This window comes from Stenella coeruleoalba (assembly GCF_951394435.1).
Source record: "Stenella coeruleoalba genome assembly, chromosome: 18".
Lineage (NCBI taxonomy): Eukaryota > Metazoa > Chordata > Mammalia > Artiodactyla > Delphinidae > Stenella > Stenella coeruleoalba.
This window is the reverse complement of record NC_137164.1, coordinates 9,730,238-9,755,417: the sequence shown is the minus strand read 5'-3', so window position 1 is coordinate 9,755,417 and position 25,180 is coordinate 9,730,238. Positions and strand designations below refer to the sequence as shown.

General features: G+C 34.4%; 1 protein-coding gene across 7 annotated transcripts in view; it reads right to left on the bottom strand.

Moving 5' to 3' along the window:
- The window catches only part of RFC3 (replication factor C subunit 3), a 731,429-nt gene that overhangs the window by 688,788 nt on the left and 17,461 nt on the right, over positions 1-25,180 (bottom strand). For all 7 annotated transcript variants that reach the window (XM_079902595.1, XM_079902598.1, XM_079902597.1 and 4 more), the window contains exon 2: positions 22,989-23,090. Coding sequence is in view for 4 of the 7 variants with exons in the window: in XM_079902593.1 (XP_079758719.1) it covers positions 22,989-23,090 (102 nt within the window). In the remaining 3 variants the exon portion in view is untranslated. The remainder of the gene's footprint in view (positions 1-22,988; positions 23,091-25,180) is intronic.

Below are 25,180 nucleotides of genomic sequence, written 5' to 3'. Positions count from 1 at the left end.
GATGAATTGGTGGAAGCTGAAACTGGGCAAAGGATATGAGAAATGCGATCCCGCTTCTTGTTTTACATCAGTTAGAAGTAGATGTAGATTAGTGAGTTTCTCTTTGAAAATGAAAATGTTTCTCATAGCTTAGTCAGAAACTTTCCTGAAAAAGAGGTTAGGTTGAGGGCCTACCTCAGGGCACTCTGGACATTGGAGTCCATCTGCTATGTGGAACCAGAGAAGAGTCAGGGCTGTCTACAATATTGTAAGGACTGTTAGCATATTCTTAATTCAACCTTATTCTACTGGGCAAAGAGCAGTCACCAAAACTTGCGGAAGAAAGGGCTCTTTGTAAAAGTCGTATTTGAGAATGTCATATTTTTAGTTATTATTTTTTTTAATTTTATTTTATTATTTCTTACACAGCAGATTCTTATTAGTTATCTATTTTACACATATTACTGTGTATATGTCAATCCCAATCTCCCAATTCATCCCATCACCCCGCCGCCACCGAGAATGTCATAATTTTAAATGTTCAGATCTCCATAGTCATCTCTCTGAGGCAACACAGGATAAATAAAAGTATGAGAATAAAGGTCAAAAACACTTCCAAGTTTGCTTTCCAGCTTTGCTACTTAATAGCTATGTAACCTTGGACAATTTACTTAACCTTTCTCAGTCTCAGTTTTCTCATCTTTAATTGCCTGTGTGATGATAATTGGCTGCGCTGTTATATGACAATGTACAAAGAATGCCTCTACATAGTAGATGCTCAATAAATATTAGTAACTTTCCCTTATTGTTTTTGTTAAATTTAGGAGTACATATTCGTTCACTCATCCAGTCTTTCATTCTTCAAATACCTATTCATATGTATATGCCTAGCACTGTTGTAATCAAATGCAGCTCTTCATCAAATCATACATTTTCAATATATGTTATTATCTTTTCCATGAAGTACTTTATCTTTAAAAATAATTAATTCCTCCTCAGTTACTTTGTATTATAAATATTCACAGTTCAAAATTATGTACCATATTTGTAAATGGGATGAAGAGTACATAAATTGAAATACCAGCTTGACAATGCAACAGAAATAAACTCTCATTGAGACCTAACAAATTCAAAAGGATACTTTTAGTAAACCCTTATTTTTATGTAGGCTGTGATAGGGTTACCCTATTATAATAACTAACTACCAAAACAACTACAGAATTGATCTTGGGTCCATTGGGAGTCCAACGATACCCTAAAAATACATTGATTTGAAATTTTTTCAAATGTTTTTAGAGTTTTACAGATCTCCTATGGGATTATGGTGGGGAAAGCTTTGGGTGACTATCTATGGAGAATTTCTTCTATAACCATTATATTCTAGGACAGGAGTTCTAATGAAGGACTGATAAAAACTGAAATAGTCTGACAATCATCCTTCTGTTCTCAAAAGCTAAATTATGGGAAAAATAGGCATGAGGAAAGGCTAATTTAAAAATTAATTGTCCAGGCTCATCCTAAGGGGTTTCCGCTCACACCACCTGTCCTGCAGTTCCCAGAGCTCATGGACTCCTCATCGTCCTAATCAGAGTCACAGTGTCAGGGTACCTTGCCCCAGAGCTCCTGCAGGTGCTGGGGAGTCTCTCTGGTCCAAACGCTGTGCCTGGAAGGCACATGGAAACACAAAAGACCCCGAATAGCCAAAGAAATCTTGAGAAAGAAAAACGGAGCTGGAGGAATCAGGCTCCTTGACCTAAGACTATACTATAAAGCTACAGTCATCAAGACAGTATGGTACTGGCAATGGAACAGGATAGAAAGCCCAGAGATAAACCCACACACATATGGTCACCTTATCTTTGATAAAGGAAGCAAGAATATACAATGGAGAAAAGACAGCCTCTTCAATAAGTGGTGCTGGGAAAACTGGACAGCTACATGTAAAAGAAAGAAATTAGAACACTTCCTAACACCATACACAAAAATAAACTCAAAATGGATTAAAGACCTAAATGTAAGACCAGACACTATAAAACTCTTAGAGGAAAACACAGGCAGAACACTCTATGACATAAATCACAGCAAGATCCTTTCTGACCCACCTCCCAGAGAAATGGAAATAAAAACAAAAATAAACAAATGGGACCTAATGAAACTTCAAAGCTTTTGCACAGAAAAGGAAACCATAAATAAGACCAAAAGACAACCCTCAGAATAGGAGAAAATATTTGCAAATGAATCAACTGACAAAGGATTAATCTCCAACATATACAAGCAGCTCATGCAGCTCAATATCAAAAAAGCAAACAACCCAATCTCAAAATGGGCAGAAGAGCTAAAAAGACATTTCTCCAAAGAAGATATACAGACTGCCAACAAACACATGAAAAAATGCTCAACATCACTAATCATTAGAGAAATGCAAATCAAAACTACAATGAGATATCACCTCACACCAGTCAGAACGGCCATCATCAAAAAATTTACAAACAACAAATGCTGGAGAGGGTGTGGAGAAAAGGGAACCCTCTTGCACTGCTGGTGGGAATGTAAATTGATACAGCCACTATGGAGAACAGTATGGAGGTTCCTTAATAAACTAAAAATGGAACTACTATATGACCCAGCAATCCCACTACTGGGCATATACCCTGAGAAAACCATAATTCAAAAAGAGACATGTACTGCAATGTTCACTGCAGCACTATTTACAACAGCCAGGACATGGAAGCAACCTAAGTGTCCATCAACAGATGAATGGATAAAGAAGACGTGGCACATATATACAATGAAATACTACTCAGCCATAAAAAGAAAGAAAATTGAGTTATTTGTAGTGAGGTGGATGGACCTAGAGTCTGTCATACAGAGTGAAGTAAGTCAGAAAGAGAAAAGCAAATACCATATGCTAACACATATATATGGAATCCAAAAAAAAAGGAAAAAAATGGTTCCGATGAACCTAGAGGCAGGGCAGGAATAAAGACACAGACGTAGAGAATGGACTTGAGGACACAGGGAGGGGGAAGGGTAAGCTGGGACGAAGTGAGAGAGCAGCATGGACATATATACACTACCAAATGTAAAATAGGTAGCTAGTGGGAAACAGCTGCATAGCACAGGGAGATCAGCTCAGTGTTCTGTGACCACCTAGAGGGGGTGGGATAGGGAGGGTGGGAGGGAGACGCAAGAGGGAGGGGATATGGTGATATACGTATACATATAGCTGATTCACTTTGTTATACAGCAGAAACTAACACAACATTGTAAAGCAATTAATCCAATATAGATGTTAAAAAAATAAAGTAAAACAAAATAAATAAATAAAAATTAATCGTCCAGAAAATTTTCTCATTTCTGTTTATGATGTATTTTAATAAAATTCTACTTATTTAAACTGGGTTAGCAAGTACTAAATTAAACAGTAGAACATTAATATTCCCTAAGGCCATTACAACTGTAATTTTTGAAAGAATATTAAAGTTGGGCTTCTTAAGAGTTGGGTTTCTCAAGAAGTATTCATTTAATTATGATAGTTTTGATATCTTTTTCTGTTCCCCTGGGAGTTGAAGGCACACACACACACACACACACACACACACACACACACATATATGTATGTGTATTTTCTAATCCTGAAGTCATGATACAATAGTCTATCTTGCTTATAGACATAAAAAGTGGGGCCACACTGTCCTTGAATCAAATCGATTCCCTTCCTTTGATTCTTATAACTCATCTACCTCCCTCACATTCTTTATAAATGTGGAGCTCTTTTTTTTGTTTGGTTTTGTTTTTTTGGTTTATATGTAGTTTTTTAAATATATTTCTAAATTAATAGGCTTTATTTTTAGTCCAGTTTTAGGTTTACAGAAAAACTGGGTGGAAAGGACAGGACAGAGTCCCCAAATATTGCATTTCCCTCTTTCCCCACCCGTAACACTATTTTCCCTATTATTAACATCTTTCATTAATGTGGTACATTTGTTGCAATTGATGAATCAATATTAATACATTATTAACTGAAGTCCGTAGTTTACATTAGGGTTCACTCTTTCTACTGTGCATTCTGTGGATTTTGACAAATATATTATGATATATATCCACCATTATATTGTCATACAGAATAGTTTCATCACCTTGAAAATCCCGTGTACCACCAATTCCTGTCTCTATCCCTCCCCCTGAATCCCTGGCAAACACTGATCTTCTCACTGTCTCCATAGTTTTGTTTTTTCCAGGATGTCATATAGTTAGAATCATACAGTATGTAGCCTTCTCAAATTGCCTTCTTTCACTTTAGCTGTATGTATATAAGTTTTCTCCATATCTTTTTATGGCTTGGTAGTTCATTTCTTTTAAATACTGAATAACATTTACTTCATTCACCTACTGAAGTATATTTTGGTTGATTCCAAGTTTTGGCAATTATGAACAAAGCTGAAACAAACATTTGCATGCAGGATTTTGTGTGGATATAAGTTTTCAATTCATCTGGGTAAATACTGAGGAGCACAACTGCAGGATTATACAGTAAGAGTGTTTCATTTTGTAAGAAATTGTCAAACTGTCTTCCAAAGCGGTTTTGCCACTTTGCATTTTCATCAGTAATGGATAAGCGTTCCTGTTTCTTCACATCCTCACCAGCATTTAGTATTGTCAGTATTTTGAATTTTAGACATTCTAACAAGTATGTAGTGGTATGTCATTGTTGGCTTAATTTGCAATTCCCTAATGAAAGATAATGTTGAGCATCTTTTCATATACTTATGAAAATTTGTCAATATACATCTTTGGTGAGTGTTCAGATTCTTTGCCCATTTTAAAATGGGTTGTCTTCTTATTGTTGAGTTTTAAGAGTTCTCTGAATATTTTAAATACCAGTCTTTTATCAGATATACGTTATTCAAATATTTTTTTAGCTTATCTTTTCATTCTTTTAACAGTGTCTTTCGCAGAGCAGAAGTTTTGAATTTTTAAAGTCTGACTTACCAATATTTTCTTTCATGGATTATGCTTTTGGTGTTGTATCTAAACAGCCATCTTCAAACTCAAGGTCACCTACATTTTCTTATATGTTATCTTCTAGGAGTTTTATAGTTTTGCGTTTTAAATTTAGGTCTATGGTCCTTCTTGAGTTAATATTTGTAAAATGTGAAAAAGCTATTTCTAGATTTATTTTTTTGCATGCAGATGTCCAGTTGTTTCAGGACCATTTGTTGAAAAGACTATCCCTTTTCCTTTGAATTGCTTTTGTTCCTTTGTCAAAGACCAGATGATTAAACCTGTGTTGGTATATTTCTGGGTTCTCTATTCTGGAGCTTATTTTATTATCAATAATTGTGATTATTTATCACCTTTTGCTTCATAGTATTATTGGTTTTTAATAATTCCCTTCTTGTTTTATTCAGGTAAAATTTACATGCAGGAAAAAGCATAGACCCCTTCCTTTTTCATACCTGATGAGACTCTTGATTTTTTAAGTACAACAATATGAAACAGCTGATATTTTATCATGTAATATTTAAAACTATGGGAAAAACCTTTTAAAAAGTGAAAGCCCATCTTACTGTGAGCTTATTTTTCTGTAGAGTAGAGGTTGTCACCATCATGATTGCCAGTGTCAAGACCAAATATACTATAGGTGGATTTGGTTCAGTTTAGTTTGAATCCAAGGTGTGTGCTGCATACACTTGTCATGCTTTATGCAAATCAGTTAATCAAGAATCAGCTTCTGCAGTTAAAGAAATGGAAATAATTATGCATACCAGTCAGGACTGTGATAAGGATTAATGATAAAATATATTTGAAAGGGCTTTTGTAAAATGTGAAATCCTACAGAGATGCTGGGTGTTGTTCTTATTAACTAATAGAAATTGAAAGGACTATTTTAAAGATCAGTACTTCTAGCTGTCACCAGACAGCTGATGGTTTCAAACCAGCAATTGAAGCATTAAAAGATATTAAACTCACTAATAATGCTTTTATAAGTGACTTCCAGAGAAAATGTTTCCACCAAATTCCATCAAACTGTGAAGTTTGTTACTCTAACCCATACTACTCTATGTCTAATTTAAATCTTTCATGCTATATTATTTTTTATCCTATCTTTGGTTAAAAACTTTAAGATTCCTCTCAAATTTTGTACTGTAAAGAATAATACTTGGGGAATAGACAATTAATATGTGTTTGTGGATAACTGACATGTGGTTTTCATTTTTCTTAAGAGAATTAGCAAGTTAAGGCAGATTAATTGATTATAGTTTATCAACCATCAAGAGAGCAGCACCAACAATAATTCAATATCTGAACTAAAAATTGCCAACTGGTATAGAAACAATGTATTCTAACTGACCTAATTTCACTAATCTACCCACTAGTTTGTTAATTCATTCAATGCAGTGTTAAGGCTCCCACTGGGCTGTATAATCTGGTAGAATCAAAATACATTGGAAACAGACCTGTTATCTCAAGGCCTTTGCAGTTGAGGAGATCAGTCCCATATTGATTTGGGGGCACTATTACTTAGACCTATAAACATCATTCTGCTTGAGCATTAGACAGTGTGGCTGGCAAGGAGGAAGAGGGGCATCCTGGTAGAAGAAATGACATATGCAAAAGCACAGCAGTTCAGGGTGCCTTGGCCACCTTTGTATTCATTTCTTCTTTTCCCCATCCCCCAAATATAGAATCTTGTTCAATGTGGGTTGGATATCTGGTTATCTCATCCTGATTTTGAGTTCAATGCTGGCCCAGCTGGCACAGTGATAAAGGAATGTGTGCATAAAGTCTATTGCTCCAGAGCTCACTGGATTGGCCAGATAGTTGCTCAGCTGCAGGAAAGAAAGGACTGGCAAACATATAAATCTAACATTAACATGAAATTGTAATAACTTAGTGAATAAAAATAGCTCTTTTGAGAACTTTTCAAATGTAAGATTTCTACATTTTTCATAGTGCAGAGACATTAAAAAAAAAAAACAGCCCAGAAGACAAGTGATATTAGATAGGGAAAATGTAAAAGGACTTTGCAATTCATAAAGGGCTAAATTAATTTAATTTATATTGCTTATTGACTCATAAAAAATGTAATGATTTTTCATTTTGAATCTAAATCTCTTCATTTCTGAAAATTTCAATCACATAGTTGTATTGATCTCCCTGGAAGCTTTTTGATTTGGATACTAAGAATTAGCTACATTTTAAAGAAATGACCAGATCTCTCTCTGAGGTTTTTCCTGTGCAAGATTCTACATCCCGCTTCCTCTGGTTAAAAGCAGCAGGGAGATGGTGGCAGTGGGATTAATTTCAAGAACCTTCTTATCTACCCAAAATGAATTCACTGGTTATGCAGAGGAGACAAGGAGGTTTGACAGCTAAACTCACATATATCCAATATGCTGAAATTCTGTTTGACAGTTGATTTTGAAAGATTTTTTTCAAAACATATACGTTAAGCCACATGTTTCAAAAACTGAGAGCAATGAAATCCTTGATATGATCCAGGAGACATAAATATTAGGTGCTTCGGAAACTAAAACAAGACGGATTGCTAGTATCAAACTCACTACCCATATTCTCCAAACACTTTTGACAGCCTCCACCATCAGTAAAATATTTTTAAATATATCCTCAACATATATACTCATTTGATTATTTGTATATCATTTATTACTAACTTATTATTGTATACATTATAAAACATATGCAAAAATAGAAATTTTAAAAAGAATGAAATAAGGGGGAACTAAATTGTATTTTAAATGACTACTTTTAATAGTTGAAGACTATCATTAGCTAAGTCAATTTAGGAGTGAGACTCTTTGTTAATGGTAATGGATAAAAATCCATATATAAGATTATCTTCTCGGAAATTTCTAAAAATAGTTAAACTAGTTCTTATAAGAGCCAGTAAGTTGATTTTTATCTCTTAACGGAGTTCAGATAAAGCTCAAAGTAGAACAAGGAGCAGGGGCCATTCAGACGTTTTCTTGTTCACCTGTGCTTATATTTTTATTATTGTCTGCATTTCCTGGTTTCTTTGCAGGATCCTTTTCATTAACTTCTCCCTTATGTGAAGGTTACTTAAGTTAAAGCTAGATAACATAATCCACAAAGCAACTTAAATAAAGCACATAGAAACTGCAATATGTGCAGTTTCTGGACTTGGTTATAGGGGCAAGATGGCCTAGACTTGGTTATAGGGGCAAAAGCATGAAGGAATGATTGGAAATTAAGTTGTGAGGACGAGTTCATTCTTGTTGCTATTAATATTTAGCATCTTAAGCTTTAATTAGAGTCAATATAGCACAAAACAATAGAAGACATTCATCAAAGGTTATACTGCAAGCAAATAATTTTATAAACTACAATGCAAGATTGCTATCCAGTATTTATTTTTTATTTACTTAATCTTTGTTTTTCCATTCATCTCTCCACCCCTCTTCCCTCTGGCAACCACCTGTTTGATCTCTGTATCTATATCTCTGTTTCTATGTTGTTATGTTTGTTCATTTGTTTTGTTTTTTAGATTCCACATATAAGTGAAATCATACAGTATTTGTCTTTCTTTGTCTGACACTTCACTTAGCATAACACCTTCCAGGTCCATTCATGTTGTCGCAAACAGCAATACTGTATTTTTTTATGGCTGAATAATATCCTATTGTATATACACACCACAACTTCTTTACCCATTCATCTATCGATGGGCACCTAGACTGCTTCCATATCTTGGCTGTTGTGAATAATGCTGCAATGAACATAGAGGTGCATATATCTTTTCAAATTAGTGTTTTTGTTTCCTTTGGAAAAATACCCAGAAGTGGAATTGCTGGATCATATGGTAGTTCTATTTTTAATTTTTTGAGGAATCTCCATACTGTTTTCCACAGTGGCTGCACCAGCTTACATTCTCACCAACATTGTACCAGGGTTCCCTTTTCTCCACATACTCACTAACACTTGTTATTTGTTGTCTTTTTGATAACAGCTGTTCTGACAGGTGTGAGGTGGTATCTCATGATTTTGATTTGCATTTCCCTGATAATTAGTGATGCTGACCATCTTTTCATGTGTCTGTTGGCTACTTTTATGTCTTCTTTGGAAAAACATCTATTCAGGTCCCCTACCCATTTTTTAATCAGGGTTGTTTATTTTTAATGTTGACTTGTATGAGTTCTTTGTATATTTTAGATATTAACCCCTTATAAGAGATATCATTTGCAAATGCCTTCTCCTATTCAGTAGATGGCCTTTTCATTTTGTTGATAGTTTCCTTCTCTGTGCAAAAGCCTTTTAGTTTGATGTAGTCCCATTCGTTTATTTTTGCTTATGTTGCCCTGGTCTGAGGAGACATATTCAAAAAAGTATTGCTAAGACTCATGTCAAAGTGCACACTGCCTATGTTTTCTTCTAGGATTTTTATGGTTTCAGGTCTAATATTTGAATCTTTAATCCAGTTTGAGTTTATTTTTGTATATGGTGTAAGAAAGTAGTCTAGTTTGATTCTTTTGCATTTAGCTATCCAGTTTTCCCAACACCATTTATTGAAGAGGTCACCTTTTCCTCATTGTATATTCTTGCCTCCTTTGTCACAGATTAATTGACCAGAGAAGTGTGGGTTCACTTCTGGGCTCTCTGTTCTCTTCCATTGATCTCTGTGTCTGTTTTTTTGTGCAGTACCATACTGTTTTGATGACTGTAGCTTTGTAGTATAGTTTGATATCTGAAAGTGTGGTACCTCCAGCTTTGTTCATCTTTCTCAAGATTGTTTTGGCTATTTGGGGTCTTTTGTGTTCCATAAACATTTTAGAATTATTTGTTCTAGTTATGTGAAAAATGCCATTGGTGTTTTGATAGAGATTTCATTGACTCTGTACATTGCTTTGGGTAGTATGGTCATTTTAACAATATTAATTCTGACCCATGAGCATGGTGTATCTTTTCATTTGTGTTGTCTTCAGTGTCTTACAGTTTTCCAAGTACAGTTCTCTTACCTCCATAGTCGGATTTATTCTCAGGTATTTTTTCTTTTTGATGCAATTGTAAATGAAATTGTTTTCTTAATTTCTCTTTCTGATACTGTATAGAAATGGAACAGATTTCTGTATATTACTTTTGTGTCCTGCAATGTTACTAAATTTATTTATTGGTTCAATAGGTTTTTGGTGGCATCTTTAGGATTTTCTATGTACACCGTCAAACCATTGGCAGTTACAGTTTTACTTCTTCCTTTCCAATTTCGATTCCTTTTGTTTCTTTTTCATGTCTGATTGCTATGGATAGGACTTCTAATACTAGGTTGAATAAAAGTGGCAAGAGTGGGCATCCATGTCTTGTTCCTGATCTTAGAGGAAATGCTTTCAGCTTTTCACCATTGAGTATGATGCTGGCTATAGGTTTGCCATATATGGCCTTAATTGTGTTGAGGTATATCCCCTCTATTCTCACTTTGTTGAGCGTATTTATCATAAATGGAGGCTGAATTTTGTCAAAAGCTTTTTCTGCATCTATTGAGATGGTCATATAATCCTTATTCTTTAATTTGTTAATGTGATATATTACATTGATTTGTGGATATTAAACCATACTTGCACCCCTGGGATAAATCCCACTTGATCATGATGTATGATCCTTTTAATGTAGTGTTAAATTCGGATTGCTAATATTTTGCTAAGGATTTCTGCATCTATGTTCATCAGTAATATTGACCTGTAATTTTCTTCTCTGTGGTGTCTTTGCCTAGTTTTGGTATCAGGATGATGTTGGTCTCATAGAATACGTCTGTAAGTGTCCTTCCTCTGCAATTTTTTGGAATAGTTTGAGAAGGAAAGGCATTAATTCTTGTTTAAATGTTTGGTAGAATTTACCCGTGAAGCTGTCTGGTCCTGGACTTCTGTTTGTTGGGATTTCTTTTATTACTGATTCAACTTCATTACTGGTAATTGGTCTGTTCATACTTTGTATTTCTTCCTGATTCAGTCTTGGGAGATTGTATGTTTCTAGGAATTTATCCATTTCTTCTAGTTCGTCCTTTATATTGGTGTATAATTGTTTATAGTAATCTTTTATGATCCTTTGTATTTTTGTGCTGTCAGTTGTAACTTCCTTTTCATTTCTGATTTTATTTATTTGGGCTCTCTCTCTTTTCTTCTTGATGAGTCTAGCTAAAGGTTGTTATTCAGTATTTAAAAACAAGCCAATAAACGTACAATAATCTCATTAAAAAGAAGCCATGTAAACAATTAACAAGGCAATTTATTCCAAAAGTAAACATGAAAATTAATGAAGTGATTTACATTTTTAAATAATTCCTCCAATAAATTATAGACAAACTGTGTTAAGACCATTAGGGTTATTTTTATATATTATAGGCAAATATTTATATATACAAAATATGTAGGCATATATACCATTACAGTGGTTTTAGATTGAAAATACAACAACTTGTGCTTTTGGGGTCTGCATCCCTAGGTAAATAATTCTATCAAGTTTAGAAATATATCTCAACAATATTTTCCCTCTTTTTCATTCATTATGTTTCCACATTTCTAAGTAAAACTGAAATATTCTTTTTGGTCCTTAATCTAGTTTGAAAGCATCTAATGATATAATCTGATAAATATTAGAAATGGTTTCTTGATGTCAAAACCTCCTGGATGAAACTGTGGCAAAAGTCCTCCCTCTGGTATGACCTGTGGTTTCACCTATCGTGGATTTAAAAGTCTGCCTTTTTTGTATTCACATCAATATAACAAACTTGATGGCATTTTGGAAATATAACACTTACTACTGGAGAAGCACTTGCTTTTTAAGGTGCTTTGAATTAATCATAGTTTTCCACACAGCACCCTGTGAAATAAGACACAGCCCCTCATCCCTTCACTCACCACCCCTGCACACCTCTCAGCTGGTGCTTCCCAAACTTTTCACATTTTGCAGGCAACATTCATGATTTCTGTCACATTCTGTACCACCTACACTATTATTTATTTAATATTTTTAGGGACAACCTTTCTTTTTAATTTAATTATAATCTCAGCTAATTACTCTGAAATCACAGTTGTATGGGCTATTTTTATCCTAATACATTATATACATACATATAAAAATATCATTTTTGCCCACCAACATTATATACAATATGCTTTGGGAAACAGATGCCTAAGAGCAGGGTCCCAGGATATTGGTGGCAAGAGAAAGGTAAAAAGCCAGGCCAGAGGGTGCCCTAAATACAGATATTTTCTGAATCAGTTTCCCCAGTTGAACTAATAAAGGAACAATCTATTTCGGTTATATTTGATATTCTTATAAGGTACAATTAATAAATTATCTGCTTTTATTCCAAACATCTCCCAGAATACCTTTTTACTTCAAAACATGTCCAACAAAACCTTAGTATCTGTTGCCATAATTGTTATTGGAGATGTGCAGTGACTTTCAGGAAAATCAAGGTTTTTGCACATACAAGGACAGCCATATTTTCAGCCACTAGTCTTATGGGGACTTTAGCAAACGTTTTCTATTTTTTTATAGTGGGATAAATACCTCCATATTTTTCCCTAAACAGCTCAGGGAAAAACTGACTTTAACCTGCATTTTGGTGAAATAAAACTGCTATTCCTGAGTAGAATTAACTCATATATGTGTTGTTTTGTTTGTTTGCCTCAAGATAAACTAAATATAGGATACATGATTTTAATATAATGTGACAGATTTCCATTTGCTACACATAGAAATTAATTTCATTATTTGATACTTTACATTTTATAAAATAGGGTTCCTCCCTTCAAAGCTTTTCCAGACTAGATGGGGAGACAAAACTAATAAACATGAACCAATAAATTAAAAATCAAGTGCAATGTATTTAATTGTGGAAATGGTATGTAATTCCATGAAACTGAATTTACTTCATATTGATTAAAAAGTCAGTATTAGAATCATTTTTTCCTGTTGGTTTTCTTTCTCATATAAAAATTCTACAAAGAGTTATATTTTATATTTTTGTAGCTGTTTGATAAATGCTACATAAAATCAGATCCCTTCAGAGGTTTTCTTTTCTTTTTCTTTTTCTTTTTTTTTCTATTGTGACTACGCAGGGCATTCTAACCATGAAGCAAAAAAATAGGAAATGGATCAGGAGGAAAAAATTTCCATCTAATTTTGTATTATCTTTGAAAAGGAGGCTGAAGTTGCTAATCTGAATAGCTATTTTATGTATACGGTTTTTACTGTACAATAATAGAAGAAAAAAATCTTTAGAAAAATGTGAAAAATAAAGACAATTAAAATATATCTCAAGGTATATTTCTGCAACTCTTAAGATACATATTGTTTATTCAATAGAATAAATTGACCAGTAAGCTCCCTTTATGACTTACTATGTGTATAAAGCATGGATACAATGGAGTATTGACCTCACAGACATTTTTTTAAGATTTGTAAATGAACAGATTGGCATGTACAGTATTAGATATTTAACTAGAGCACACATTTCCCAGGGAGCTATAACCTTTATGTGAATTTAAATGGTAACACTTTTTTTTCTATATAGATACAGACCGTACCTTATATTTTTAATGTTTATAGTTAATGAGCAGAGATGTTTCTTAATAAATGCATTATCTAGGCTTCTCAGGGGTTGACTGGGGCTACAGTAGCCTAGATTATTCTTGTAATTAGAGCAGGAACCCCCATAACTATCACTATTCACTATAGGGACTTAAAGGAATAGAGAGCAGAGGCTACAGAGCCATGATTCTTCGTTACAATAATGTAGAAATGGAATATGTGTCTTGGGTCATTTACTACATTAAAGTTTACATTTAGAAAATAGTATAGAAGTTATTTAGAAATGTAGTTTATAACCTAGAGCCATTTAAAAAAGTTGCATTATACCAAAGAAAATCTGGTACCCAGAAAGAGAACCTAGGGACAATTAAAAATTGAAGATTAGGATATTACTCTGCAGGCAGTGGAATAAAAGAGATATTTCACTCTGCCTGTTTAAGTAAATACACAATTATTTATCTCTGTTTTTGCTTTTCAATTTAATTAATATTTCCTAGGCTTTGATATGTCCCAGCAGGCTGCTAACTTCAGATCATTGGTCTAATATTCCCCCTTGTTCTTTTCTTTCTCAACCATCTATGCACTGAGTTTTTCTCAGTAACTTCCCTGTTCTCATAAGCGCACAAGCTCTTAATTCCCAGAAGAAGAATACTTCTAGGTCCTCTTAAATTTTCCCCTTCTCACATCTAGTCATTTTGCAAAAGGTGAACAGATTTCTGTGGCTGGCAAGCACATGCTATAGAGCAGGTCACGTCTCATTTCTGGACTCCTGCATAGCATCTTTATCCCCTGGAAAGAGGGAAAGGGGTATAAGGGTCCACTGCCCACATTAGAACCTGTTCAACTTTCTGTTAGAGAGCTGGTGAACTGGAACACAAAATAACTGCTGGCAACAATGGGGCAAGAGTGTGGTACAGTAAAGAAGGAGCATGGCCCAAGTCTCTCTGACTCCTGGAAGAGAGTGTCTGAGTTGTGTAACCAGTATATAATATAAAATATGCAGAAAGATACAGGCACTACAGACAGCTACTACACTTAATTTTTAACTATCTATACATTAGAAATTCTTGTTCATTCTCAAAAGCAAAATAACCTTAAAATATAATAAGTTGAACTTGTGATATAGATTTTAGGGATTGAAAGAATTTGGTTCATTTTGTGAAGAGTTCCTCACGTGGGTAATTGTGATGGGATGTAATATGAATTTTAATTGCCAATCCAACCAAAAATGAAGATAATTCTACATGTCATTCCTTAATGCATAAAACTCATCAGAATGGAATCTCAGATCTTCAGAGAGAAGCAGATGTCTTCCCCTTATGTATCTGCTAAATGCCCAGAAACTTCAAAATGTGCACAGAAGGAGCTATCAGACACCAAACTGGAAATCCTGCCAATCCTTGAGGATTGGAATCTCCACCAAAGGATTCCTCCTTAGGGACACCCAAAGCAAGGTGCAATGCAATGCCTCCAAATCTCAGGATGCCTGGCGGTATGAGCATCATGAATGATGTTAAGAAGAACCATCTAATGGGAGCACATCATTTACTACCATAGGAGCAGTAGAAGGTAGTGTTTATATTTCCTCCCCTGAGCCACGTCTCTCTACACATCTTTCAATCAGAGCTTCAAAGAAAATTTCAAAACAAATCCTGAACAAAACCCAGCGTAATGTTTTTTTTTTTCCCAACCATGACTGTATAACCCTTGCTGCTGATAAAGAACTCAGTATGTGCAAGGTGACAGACGCTTCATTTGCTAAGTCTGGGAAGAGGAAGAATTGGGGGGTTATGCTTTCCCACAGCTGCCCCTCTATGAAACTCCTCTATAGGAACCTCAGTTGGGAGCTTTCCTTCAAATTAAGCCAACAGCCTATAATCTGATAAAGAAGAAAGATTTGCATTATGAAGAGAGTTTCAGTAAATATTTTGGAAACAAATTAGAAAAGGGCAAGAGTGAACAAAAAGCAATCCATCTAGTGATGAGTTGTTACCTAATTACAGTAGGAATGATTCTTGCAAACGTTTGAAGAATGGCTCCTCTACATTCCGTTTTAATACATTATAATACTCTTGTCAAGAAAAATGAGGGACAAGAAGGTCATTAGTAAGCTTTTATATGGGGGTAAAATTGGTAACATAAATTACAAAGTTCAAATCATCTATCAGTATTTTGATACATTCCCCAATTTTGCTTATTCTGTGCCAAGATCAATGGTATTACCATCCAACTGATAGAAAAATCAAGTCCTCAAATAATATAACTTGCACTTGAGAATAAGCAGCTGGATGTTAGGAACTGTGACTTCCTGTCCCATATTTTTTCACTAATGCCTTTACTGATGCAGTGCCAGAGGGAGGCCTAGCTTAAAAAGAGACAATGAAACAGAATAGTCATTACATTAAACTTGTGCTTAGAAATAGCGACATGCTGGCTTTTTCTTTAGATAGCAGATTTTTAACACAAAGAAGCATAACTCTCTTTATTCATTTTATTTTATCTGTATTTTAACCTACTAATCAAAAGGAAAATTAATATTTCTGTCTCAAAGTTTAGTTAATAATTTATTCTGTTGCCATTTTACCATAACCAAAATAAATACAGTACAAGAAATAATCGGTATAATCCATTACACTTTAAATTCATGATGAAATACTCCTGTAATTATAATTTCCTGAGGCTTTTGTTTTATAATTTCCTGAGGCTTTTTTCCTGAGGCAGGCTTTTTTTAAACATTTCTTCTAACTGAGATGTTACCTCTATATGCTGAAGCTTACTTTCTATTCACTTTCTCCTCATTTAATGCTTTTTTCCTCTAACTTCATGACCTAATTATTATATAAAAGTATTAAATCCTTAAAATTTCTTTAGAATCATTCCCATTATTAGCCATAGACTCTCTCTTCAGGGAGGGCTTCCTGGAGATGATTTTTTTCTTACTAATCTGCATAAGCTCTTCATGTCATGATATTTATATATATTTACAGTCATATTTAATATTGTCAAACGGTTCTTCAAAGTATTTGACCATTTTACACTTTTACCAGTGAGATGTAAATGGGAAGTAGCACTAAAGTTTACATTGCTCTTCTTGGTTTTTGACAAAGAATAACATTGATACAACATCATATACAAGATTATTTGAGTTTTACAAGATTTTTCTAGACCTGATGCTAAATAAACGGGGCTTTTGGCTATTTACACTCAGTTAAATCAGAATGGCTAGTTTACCCAAAGAGAAGTTCCCGTATTCATTTTCTCTTCCATTTCTATTAAGACAGTAATGGTTATTGGTAGTTTAAAAAACTGTAAGGCAGATATATAGGAAAAATCAATTCCTTAGCTTAATATGTTATTAGAATAATTCTGTCCAAAAATAAAGCTCAAATATATTTCTTATTCAGTTTATTCTAAAATTTATATAGACATATATGAAAGCAACCCTACTGTAATTAGGTAACAACTCATCACTAGATGGATACACACACACACACACACACACATATATAACTATATATAAACACACAATCAATAAATCTTTTTGAAACGTAAGGTAACAAATCTCCCTTGGATAAATATATAGCTACATGCAAACTCTGTAAATTATGTTGAGGCCTTATAAATATATTAAATAGACGACCTTATACATTTAGTGTATTCACTCTTTAATCTCATTCATATGCTGGGACTTTCTGATATATTCAACAACCCAAGAAACAAATTCTTACTCAATTATTTAGTGCCTGGTGCTAGATAGCAGTCCTGTGCAGACAGGGGACACCACGGTACCAAAGCTAGATTGGACCACAAGTGAAATTAAATTGATAGCTTACCTCTGGCACTATATGATTTCTCTTAAACGTTTGATATCCCTAGGAACTATTTAAGAAAAGTTTCAGAGCTCTTCTTTCTAACATTTTATTACAAATAATTGCCCCAGGAGTGTGCTAATCACCTTACAGAACTTTACAAAAGTCATTTGACCCCAGTGAGCTAGATGGTAGCTTACCTACCACTGCCACCAAATCAGATTCAATGCCCCCAGTCATCACTGGCATTTCTGAAGTTCATCCCAGGCCTTCCATACCTGTTTACTACCCTCTCTGCAAGTCCAAGCTTCCTCTCTTTGTCTTTATCATGATTTACTGTAAGTACCAAAGCAAGATGGCCGGAGTCCCCATAGAAACACACATCGTGATAAAAGATTCCATGCTGCAGAGTGACTGGGAACTACTACTGAGGAATAATGCCTCTAGGTTAATAATGCCTGTTGAACAAAGTCACTTTAGTTTCCCAGGTGTTTTCTCCCTAACACCTCATGCTCTAAAATATCCTAAATATTCATTTAAATGATGGACAAAGACTGAAATCCCTAAATACCAATATCTTTAAAAACAATCTCTTCATTTCCTAAAGATATGCAAACGCACAAACACATTTTGACATTTTACTAATAGTTAGTGATGTATGGCCCTATGTAGTGACTTCTAAGAGAAGCATCAGTGATTTCAAGAGAAGGGGGACTCCCAGCATGAGATGTGCACAGGGCATTTAACACAGCTATTTTGACACTGGGGATGTTTTGACCCTGTTTTTATAAGCACAAGTGTTTCAAACAAAGTATACTGACTTTGATGAAAAAATACCAGAGCAAATTTTATTAGCCAATAGATCAATTCTCTATACAATGCAGGTGAGCCACTTTTACTTTTGTCCACTTTCATTTTAATTTTTCTGAAATGATCCATTGCTATCACTTTTCTATATAAATTAACTGAAGACTGGACTCCTGGAGCAATTTTTGTCCATATTAAGTTTTATCAATTATAGCTTGACCACTGTAAATTTGCTCTTTTGGCCATTATTTCTATGAAATTCCATTTTCTATAATCTAAATATTACCAAACTTTAATTCTTCTGTTGATTTATAGTCCATAACAGATCCCACCTTGTGCAGTTTTAGCTGCTGTCAGTTATATTTTGTGTTTATTACTTATACTAGATCTAATTTTCCCTGAATCACTATTAGTTGTTTTCACAAAGATGTCATCATTCTTCACTGTGCTCTACAGTTAAAATTTAGCCATTTTCAGTCTTATTTTGTGTTTGTTATTCTTATCAGAATATTTGTTAGGAATCTTACTTAAGAGTTGGGCCTTTGTATTTATTTCTTAGAACCAAAATATTAGTGGTGGGTGTAGGCACCAGGCAGGGTGGAAGCATTCTGCTTCAGCAATGTATCTTTAAACCATGACCAAGTGAAGCTTCAATAAAGTTTTGGAAAAAAGCCAATGAGTGCAGTAAAGCACAAGAATTGCACTGTGGGAATATTGGAAGGGCACTCAATGGCTTGCTTAAGATATAGAAGAATAAGAGATTACTGAACCATCAAATTAGACAACTAAGAAGAAGCTGAAAACTGAAGCCACAATATAAAGTTATTTAGTGTACATGCTAGAACCTATATAATATGGTAAGTGATAGCAGGCCTGCTATAAGCTAGATGAAATGAGAAATAGACTATGGAAGGATGGAATTCGGACACTGCAAGGATTGCCTACTAATAGGTAGTACCTAAGGGCAGTACCCCTTCTACTGCCTAATTCTATAAAAAACCTCCAGCTGGGAACTAGATGTCTCTGACCTGGCAAATTTCTCACTTCTCCCAGGTTACTTTGACAAATAATTTTCAGGAGGCGTGGGGGAACTGGGTGTATTCACCATGCCCTTGATAATGTGAGCTTCCATACCTCTTCTTTGCAGGCTCCATAGAAGTGAAAGTGAGAACAGCCTTAAAAACAATAGTACACAATGTTTAACATAAAATGAAGTGCTATGATTATGAAAGGGGAAAATCTTTGCTTATACAGGGTCTTCAGAAATGCCAGAAACTGTGCTAGTGGCTGAACTTGTACGGAAATCTAGACTTAGTCTCTGAGTCTAGGCCGTTAAGAGAAGATGAGGAGGTATAAAACATTGTGGTATGTTCTGTAACAGGTATAGGTACAAGTGTTTTAAAAGCACAAAGGAGAAAGTAATTAATCAGGCATGGCAAAGCCTTCCAAAGAAGGTGGCATTGATTTGGGTCTTGAAGGATGAATAACTAGGAAGTTGCTTATTAGAGAAGGAAGAGAAGAGAATAGCTAGGATATTCTGGATCAAGTCCATGGCTATGAGTTGAGGTTAATGTCAATAACGATGCCCATCTATGCAATCTTTTGATCTGTTTTGAGGCAGAGTCCTGAGCTGAGTGAGAATCTGCAGGAGTCTATGGGCAATTGATGCTCTCATGCTCTCTCCATTCCCAGGTTCGGAGGCACAGGTCACTGATCACAGTGGTATGCAAAGATTCCAGAATCCATGGGGAATTTGCTTTCTTTAAACTTTACTGGTATAGCTCTCTATTTAAAGTCACCAAATAGATTACATAATTTATCAAAATACAACTTTTTTAAATCTTTTTTTTTAATTTGACCAAAAGCAACAAAGTGGCTGACTTTAAAAAAAATAGTGAAAAAATCCTTAGCAGTATCTTACCCCGTTCATTTTTAACAGCTCCTGCAACACTTATGCTCAATATAATTCTTGGTGACAGGGTTTCCTTTGTTGTTTTTCTCTTCTCAACTCCCAACTATCATGCTAGGAAATCCTCTAAAATTTATAATTTTACTTATAATTATTAATTGATATTTTTATCATATAGCATATTTGTAAAACATGGTTTCAATTTTTCTTAATGAGTCATTTTAGGTAAGTCTGTCCTTTTACCCACAAAATTAACATTGTTTTGCTGTATGCATAGTTCATTTTTTTAACCAATATATAGTGATAGTTTTGCACTCCAGAATGAATAAGACAGGATCCCTGACCTTTGGAGAGCTTAGAGGTGTACATTTTAAAACTGTTCCTAATTATTAAGCATGAGAAGTTAAAAGTACTATATGATTTCAGAAGAAAAAGAGATTTATTATTTTTTTGTGGAGAATCCAGGAAAGCATTATGGAGGAAGTGCCATTTGACCTGGGCTTAAGTGTTGGATAGACAATGAACACACAGGAATGGAAAAAGGTTATTCTAGGTAAAGAGAAAAATAAAATAAGGCCATATAAGCTAAGAGGTACATGTAGCCACATTGGAGAATAAACAGATGTTTACAGTCACTTGAGGGCACGGTCATAAAGAAAATTATGGATGAAAGAGCTTTCTCAGTTTAAAAAAAAAGCCCATAGGAAATAGCTGAAATAAATGTGAAGATTTAATTTTTAAATTTGGATATAATATCTTCAAAAATCACCACTTACACACATTAAACCCAAAATTTACACTGGCTCTAGATCTCATAAGAAAAAGGTAACACTGAAATGAGGTTCAGAACCAAATAACATTCAAGAATATAAACCATCTATTATACTCAGATAGCAATGGAAATGCTATCTCAGCTATGAATATTTTTTAAAAACCTGAAGTGAGATATTAAGCTGCTAAAGTTTAAAAATATGACCAGTTTTTTCAGGCTGACTGAGAAAACCGAAGGCCAGATTGTGTTACTCTTCAATTTGTGGTTGTGGTTTCAGCAGAAAGAAATGACAGCGTGTTAGTCACATTATATGGTACAATAATGGCCCTTGGGTGGGGTTATTATCAAATAATAACACCTTTGAAACTGTTTGACTAATGCTGTAAATTATCTCTGTATTGTACAAAAAGCATTACAGTATGATTTTTTGATTACTTTGGATTGCAAAGGATTAGCAAGTAGTGCTCAAAAGCAGCTAATTTAGGGGATTTAAAATGAAGAGCAGTCTGGAGTTTCATGGCTATTCACTGAACTTGATACACTGGCAGAAGGCAGTAAAGACCTTCAGTCAGGTATGCCAGCACAGATCTCTCAAATCCAATTTGTAATACACATTTAAAGTCACTCATAAAAACATTTTAAAAACAGAAGAAATGTAATGGAGGAAAAGAAGCATTTCTAAGTAATGCAATTAAAAAAATAACAGGAAAGAGTATTTCTGGCAATAATCACAGGGACTGCACACAGAGTCTGTCAAGGGAAAAACACCTTCAATTTGGAAGCAAACAGCTGTAGAACAAACGGAATAAAAGGACTCAAGTAAATAATTTTTATCAGTGTCAAAAACCTGTTCAGGTTCTCTGCAAAGATTTTGAACTCTAAGTTCTATAGATCATTTATTTTCTTTTTCTTCTTCTTTTTTTAATCTAAATTAACAACATTCAGGATTTCATCTTTGTGCAAAGCTGACATCTATCTGTTAGGAATCCAGACCAAAAAAGAAAAATCCTTCCAAGTTTATCTGGATTAATAACTTTACAAACTTATGAACTTCTATAGCAAACTCAAAGAAAAAACTGAAAAAAGTTAAGGAGGTAACACAGAAAGACAAGATTCTTAAGCATTTTTCTTAATGCAATGGCAGCAACAGTGGCCTTGGAGAGAAATAACACTTTTCTAAAGCTCATTAATGCCTACACTGAAGGCATTGAGAAAAATACACCATCCATACAAAGAATGTAAGTCTGTGGAACTATTGTCAACAGATTGCAGAAGAGACATGGAAAGAACTCAAACCAAACACAAAATTGCATTTAATTGTGTGGGACTTTATCTGAAGGGCTCTGATTTTGTGTTTCTAAATCCTTTCAGTCTAACCAAAGCCCCAAAATAAAAAGCTAAAACTTACCTGATAATGTTACTGATTCTGAAATATATATATTTAAGTTAAAGATGAGCAATGAGGGATTTTAAGAATTTTTAAATGGTGGATAGCTTGTGTGCACAAAAGGATTTTTTAGTTATATACTCTCTAAGGTGGTTGGTTCTCTCTGGGATGTTGCTGCCAAGACCTGCTCAACTTCACCTGGCAACAATTTTTATGATGCCTGAAAGGACCCCTTTATTGTGGCCCAATGTTCACAAGATCTATTATTCAATTCTCCCACATTTTCAGGTGGCATTTCCCATGTTTTTAGTTATCCTAGATTCTGTTGAAAGGGGGAAAAACAAACAAAAGCAGTCCTTTCTTCTTTTGAAAGCTAATTCTTTTCCATTTTAAATAATTTCCTCTGTTTCCCTAAGATGTTATGTTTTGAAACAGTCTATATAGAGACTGTTTTGGCCTTTTTAAAAAAGTCTAAACTAAAATCTTTGAACTTAAGTTTTCAAACCAAGTTAAAGTTCTGCTTGGGAAAAAAATTTTTATATAAAAAAACTTTCAAAAAAGTTACAATGTGGCATAGCTGGTAGACAGGTAAGTAAATATATTCTATTCTTAGGATACTACCTACAATGTAAGTGATTGTCTTAATTTATATCAAGCTAACAGAATCTGAAAATAATATCCACATAGAGCTCACACTTATGTAATAAAATACCATAGACTGGGTGGTTTAAACAACAGACATGAATTTCTCACAGTTCTGGAGGCTGGAAAGTCCAAGATCAAGGCACCAGCAAATTTGGTTCTTGGTGAGGGCTCTCTTCCTGGTTCACAGATGGCTGTCTTCTCCCTGTGTCCCTATATGGCAGAGAGAAGAAGCTCTGGTGTCTCTTCATCTTCTTAGAAAGGCACTAATCCCATTATGGGGACTCTACCATCATGACCTCATCTAAACCTAGTTACCTCCCAAAGGCCTCACCTCCTAATACTCACATTGGGGGTTAGTGCTTCAACATATGATTTTAGGGAGGACACATTTAGTCCATAAAACCAATTACATGATATTTTGAGGCACCTTAACGTCTCTCTTCTCTAGCTTTACTATATTCCAATTGTATTCAAGTCCTTTCAAAGCTAAGGTGTCTCTGAATGTCAAGTTTTGTGCTTAAATGGAACTTCTTTTAGCTGAAAAAAATAGGTGGTGCTTTGGGGAAATAAAACATAACATTATCAAGAAACTTCCCAAAGCTTCCCATTCTGAGTTTCCAATAAAGAACAAAGTAGCAGTTCAAAAAACATTTCCAGACCACCCAGTATACAGTATACACAGTGCTAGTACTGGGATTACAAAGATAAATGAGACACAATTACTGTCCTGAAGAAAGTATAACAAATAATAAAACAGTAAATCTTATCAAGAATTTGAATTCATAAACTTCAGAAAAGCAAGCAATCATTTCCCTGAATAAGCTCATTGCAAAATTAATGGTTACAAGACTTTTAAAAACATTTTTGTAGAATACTACATGCAACTTCAAAAGGAGATTTTTCTTTTCTGGATCTGTATAGGATTATTATGCTACTTGGAAATAATCATTTCTTGGAAATAATCACAAGTCATTTAAATGCCAAAGTGAAGTCTGAATTTTAAAATATCAAGTTCAGTTTATTTAAGTTTCTAAATGAGCAACACAGTATCCTAATTTATATATCTATGGCTAAACGAGCAACATTAAGGATTTCTTTGCACAAGATATCTTATCTCGTGTTAACTTACTGTACTCAATGGTGCCCTATAGACTGAATGAGAGGTAGGATGATTTCATCTAGCTGGGTGTTGCTTTGATAAATCCTTTTCTCTTTTCACATGATGAATCACCAAATGTCTACTTCAGGTAAGAAGCAGGAGTCTTTCTTTATCTAAATCTCTAATTCATTATCAAGGAAGATAACTTAAGCATGCAGAAGTTGATAAACCCGCCACAAACCCAGAGTGTTTAAAATTATTTTTGTAAGTCATTTCCAGAATGGGAATAAATAAGTGAGAAATAAAAGGAAGGAAGGAAAAAGGGAAGGGAGGCAGGAAGGGGATGAATAAACATTGACAGCATCCTTTACGAATATCTAAACATCATTATTCCAAAAGAACAAGTAAGCATCATCTTGATTTTATAACTTCCATTTCTTTATGAATTTCTCTACAAGAAATCTGATACACTGAGAGTCCATTACATTGTGCGAAATGCCAGTCTTAACAGCAAATAAAACAGCATTAACCTTCATTTGTTATTACTTTCAGCAGTTCTTGCCTCACCAGTTAAGAAACCTGTGTCTGAGAAAGCTCCACAGCCACTGTTGTGTCACATATGTTTCTGAGGAAGAAACATGATTATGCCCAAATATGGGGCTTCAGAAATGAATATGGTAGCATCAGACTATAAAAATGAACCTAATACTAACTAAAGATTGAATATCACAGAGCAATCAGCAAAATCCTTTTACCCAAATTCTGATATTAAGCACTAGTACCTTTCTCTCAAGTTTTTAAGTGAAGATACTAAAGTATGGAGAGGATCAGGGATTTTCCCAGCGTCCCTTAGCTGGTAAACAGCATGACAAGACACAACCAATATTTTCTGACTGCAAAGTTTTGCTCTTTCCATTAGCTCACCATCCTCTAGAAACATCTGGCTATGCGTGGGTAGGACTGAAGAGGAACAGTTGTTTAGGATGATCAACAACTTAGAAAATATTTCAGAACAGCACTAGAACTTCGTGAGAATTTAACCAGGGCATTGAAATTTGTAGCAAAAACAGTTCTTCCAATTACAACAAAATTTCATAAGAAAAGAGGTTTATATCTAACAGGGTAACTCTTTTCTTTTCGAGAAATTTCACGAGAAAAGTTTATGCAGACAATTAGAGCCATCCAGCTTCTCAGCTGGTCT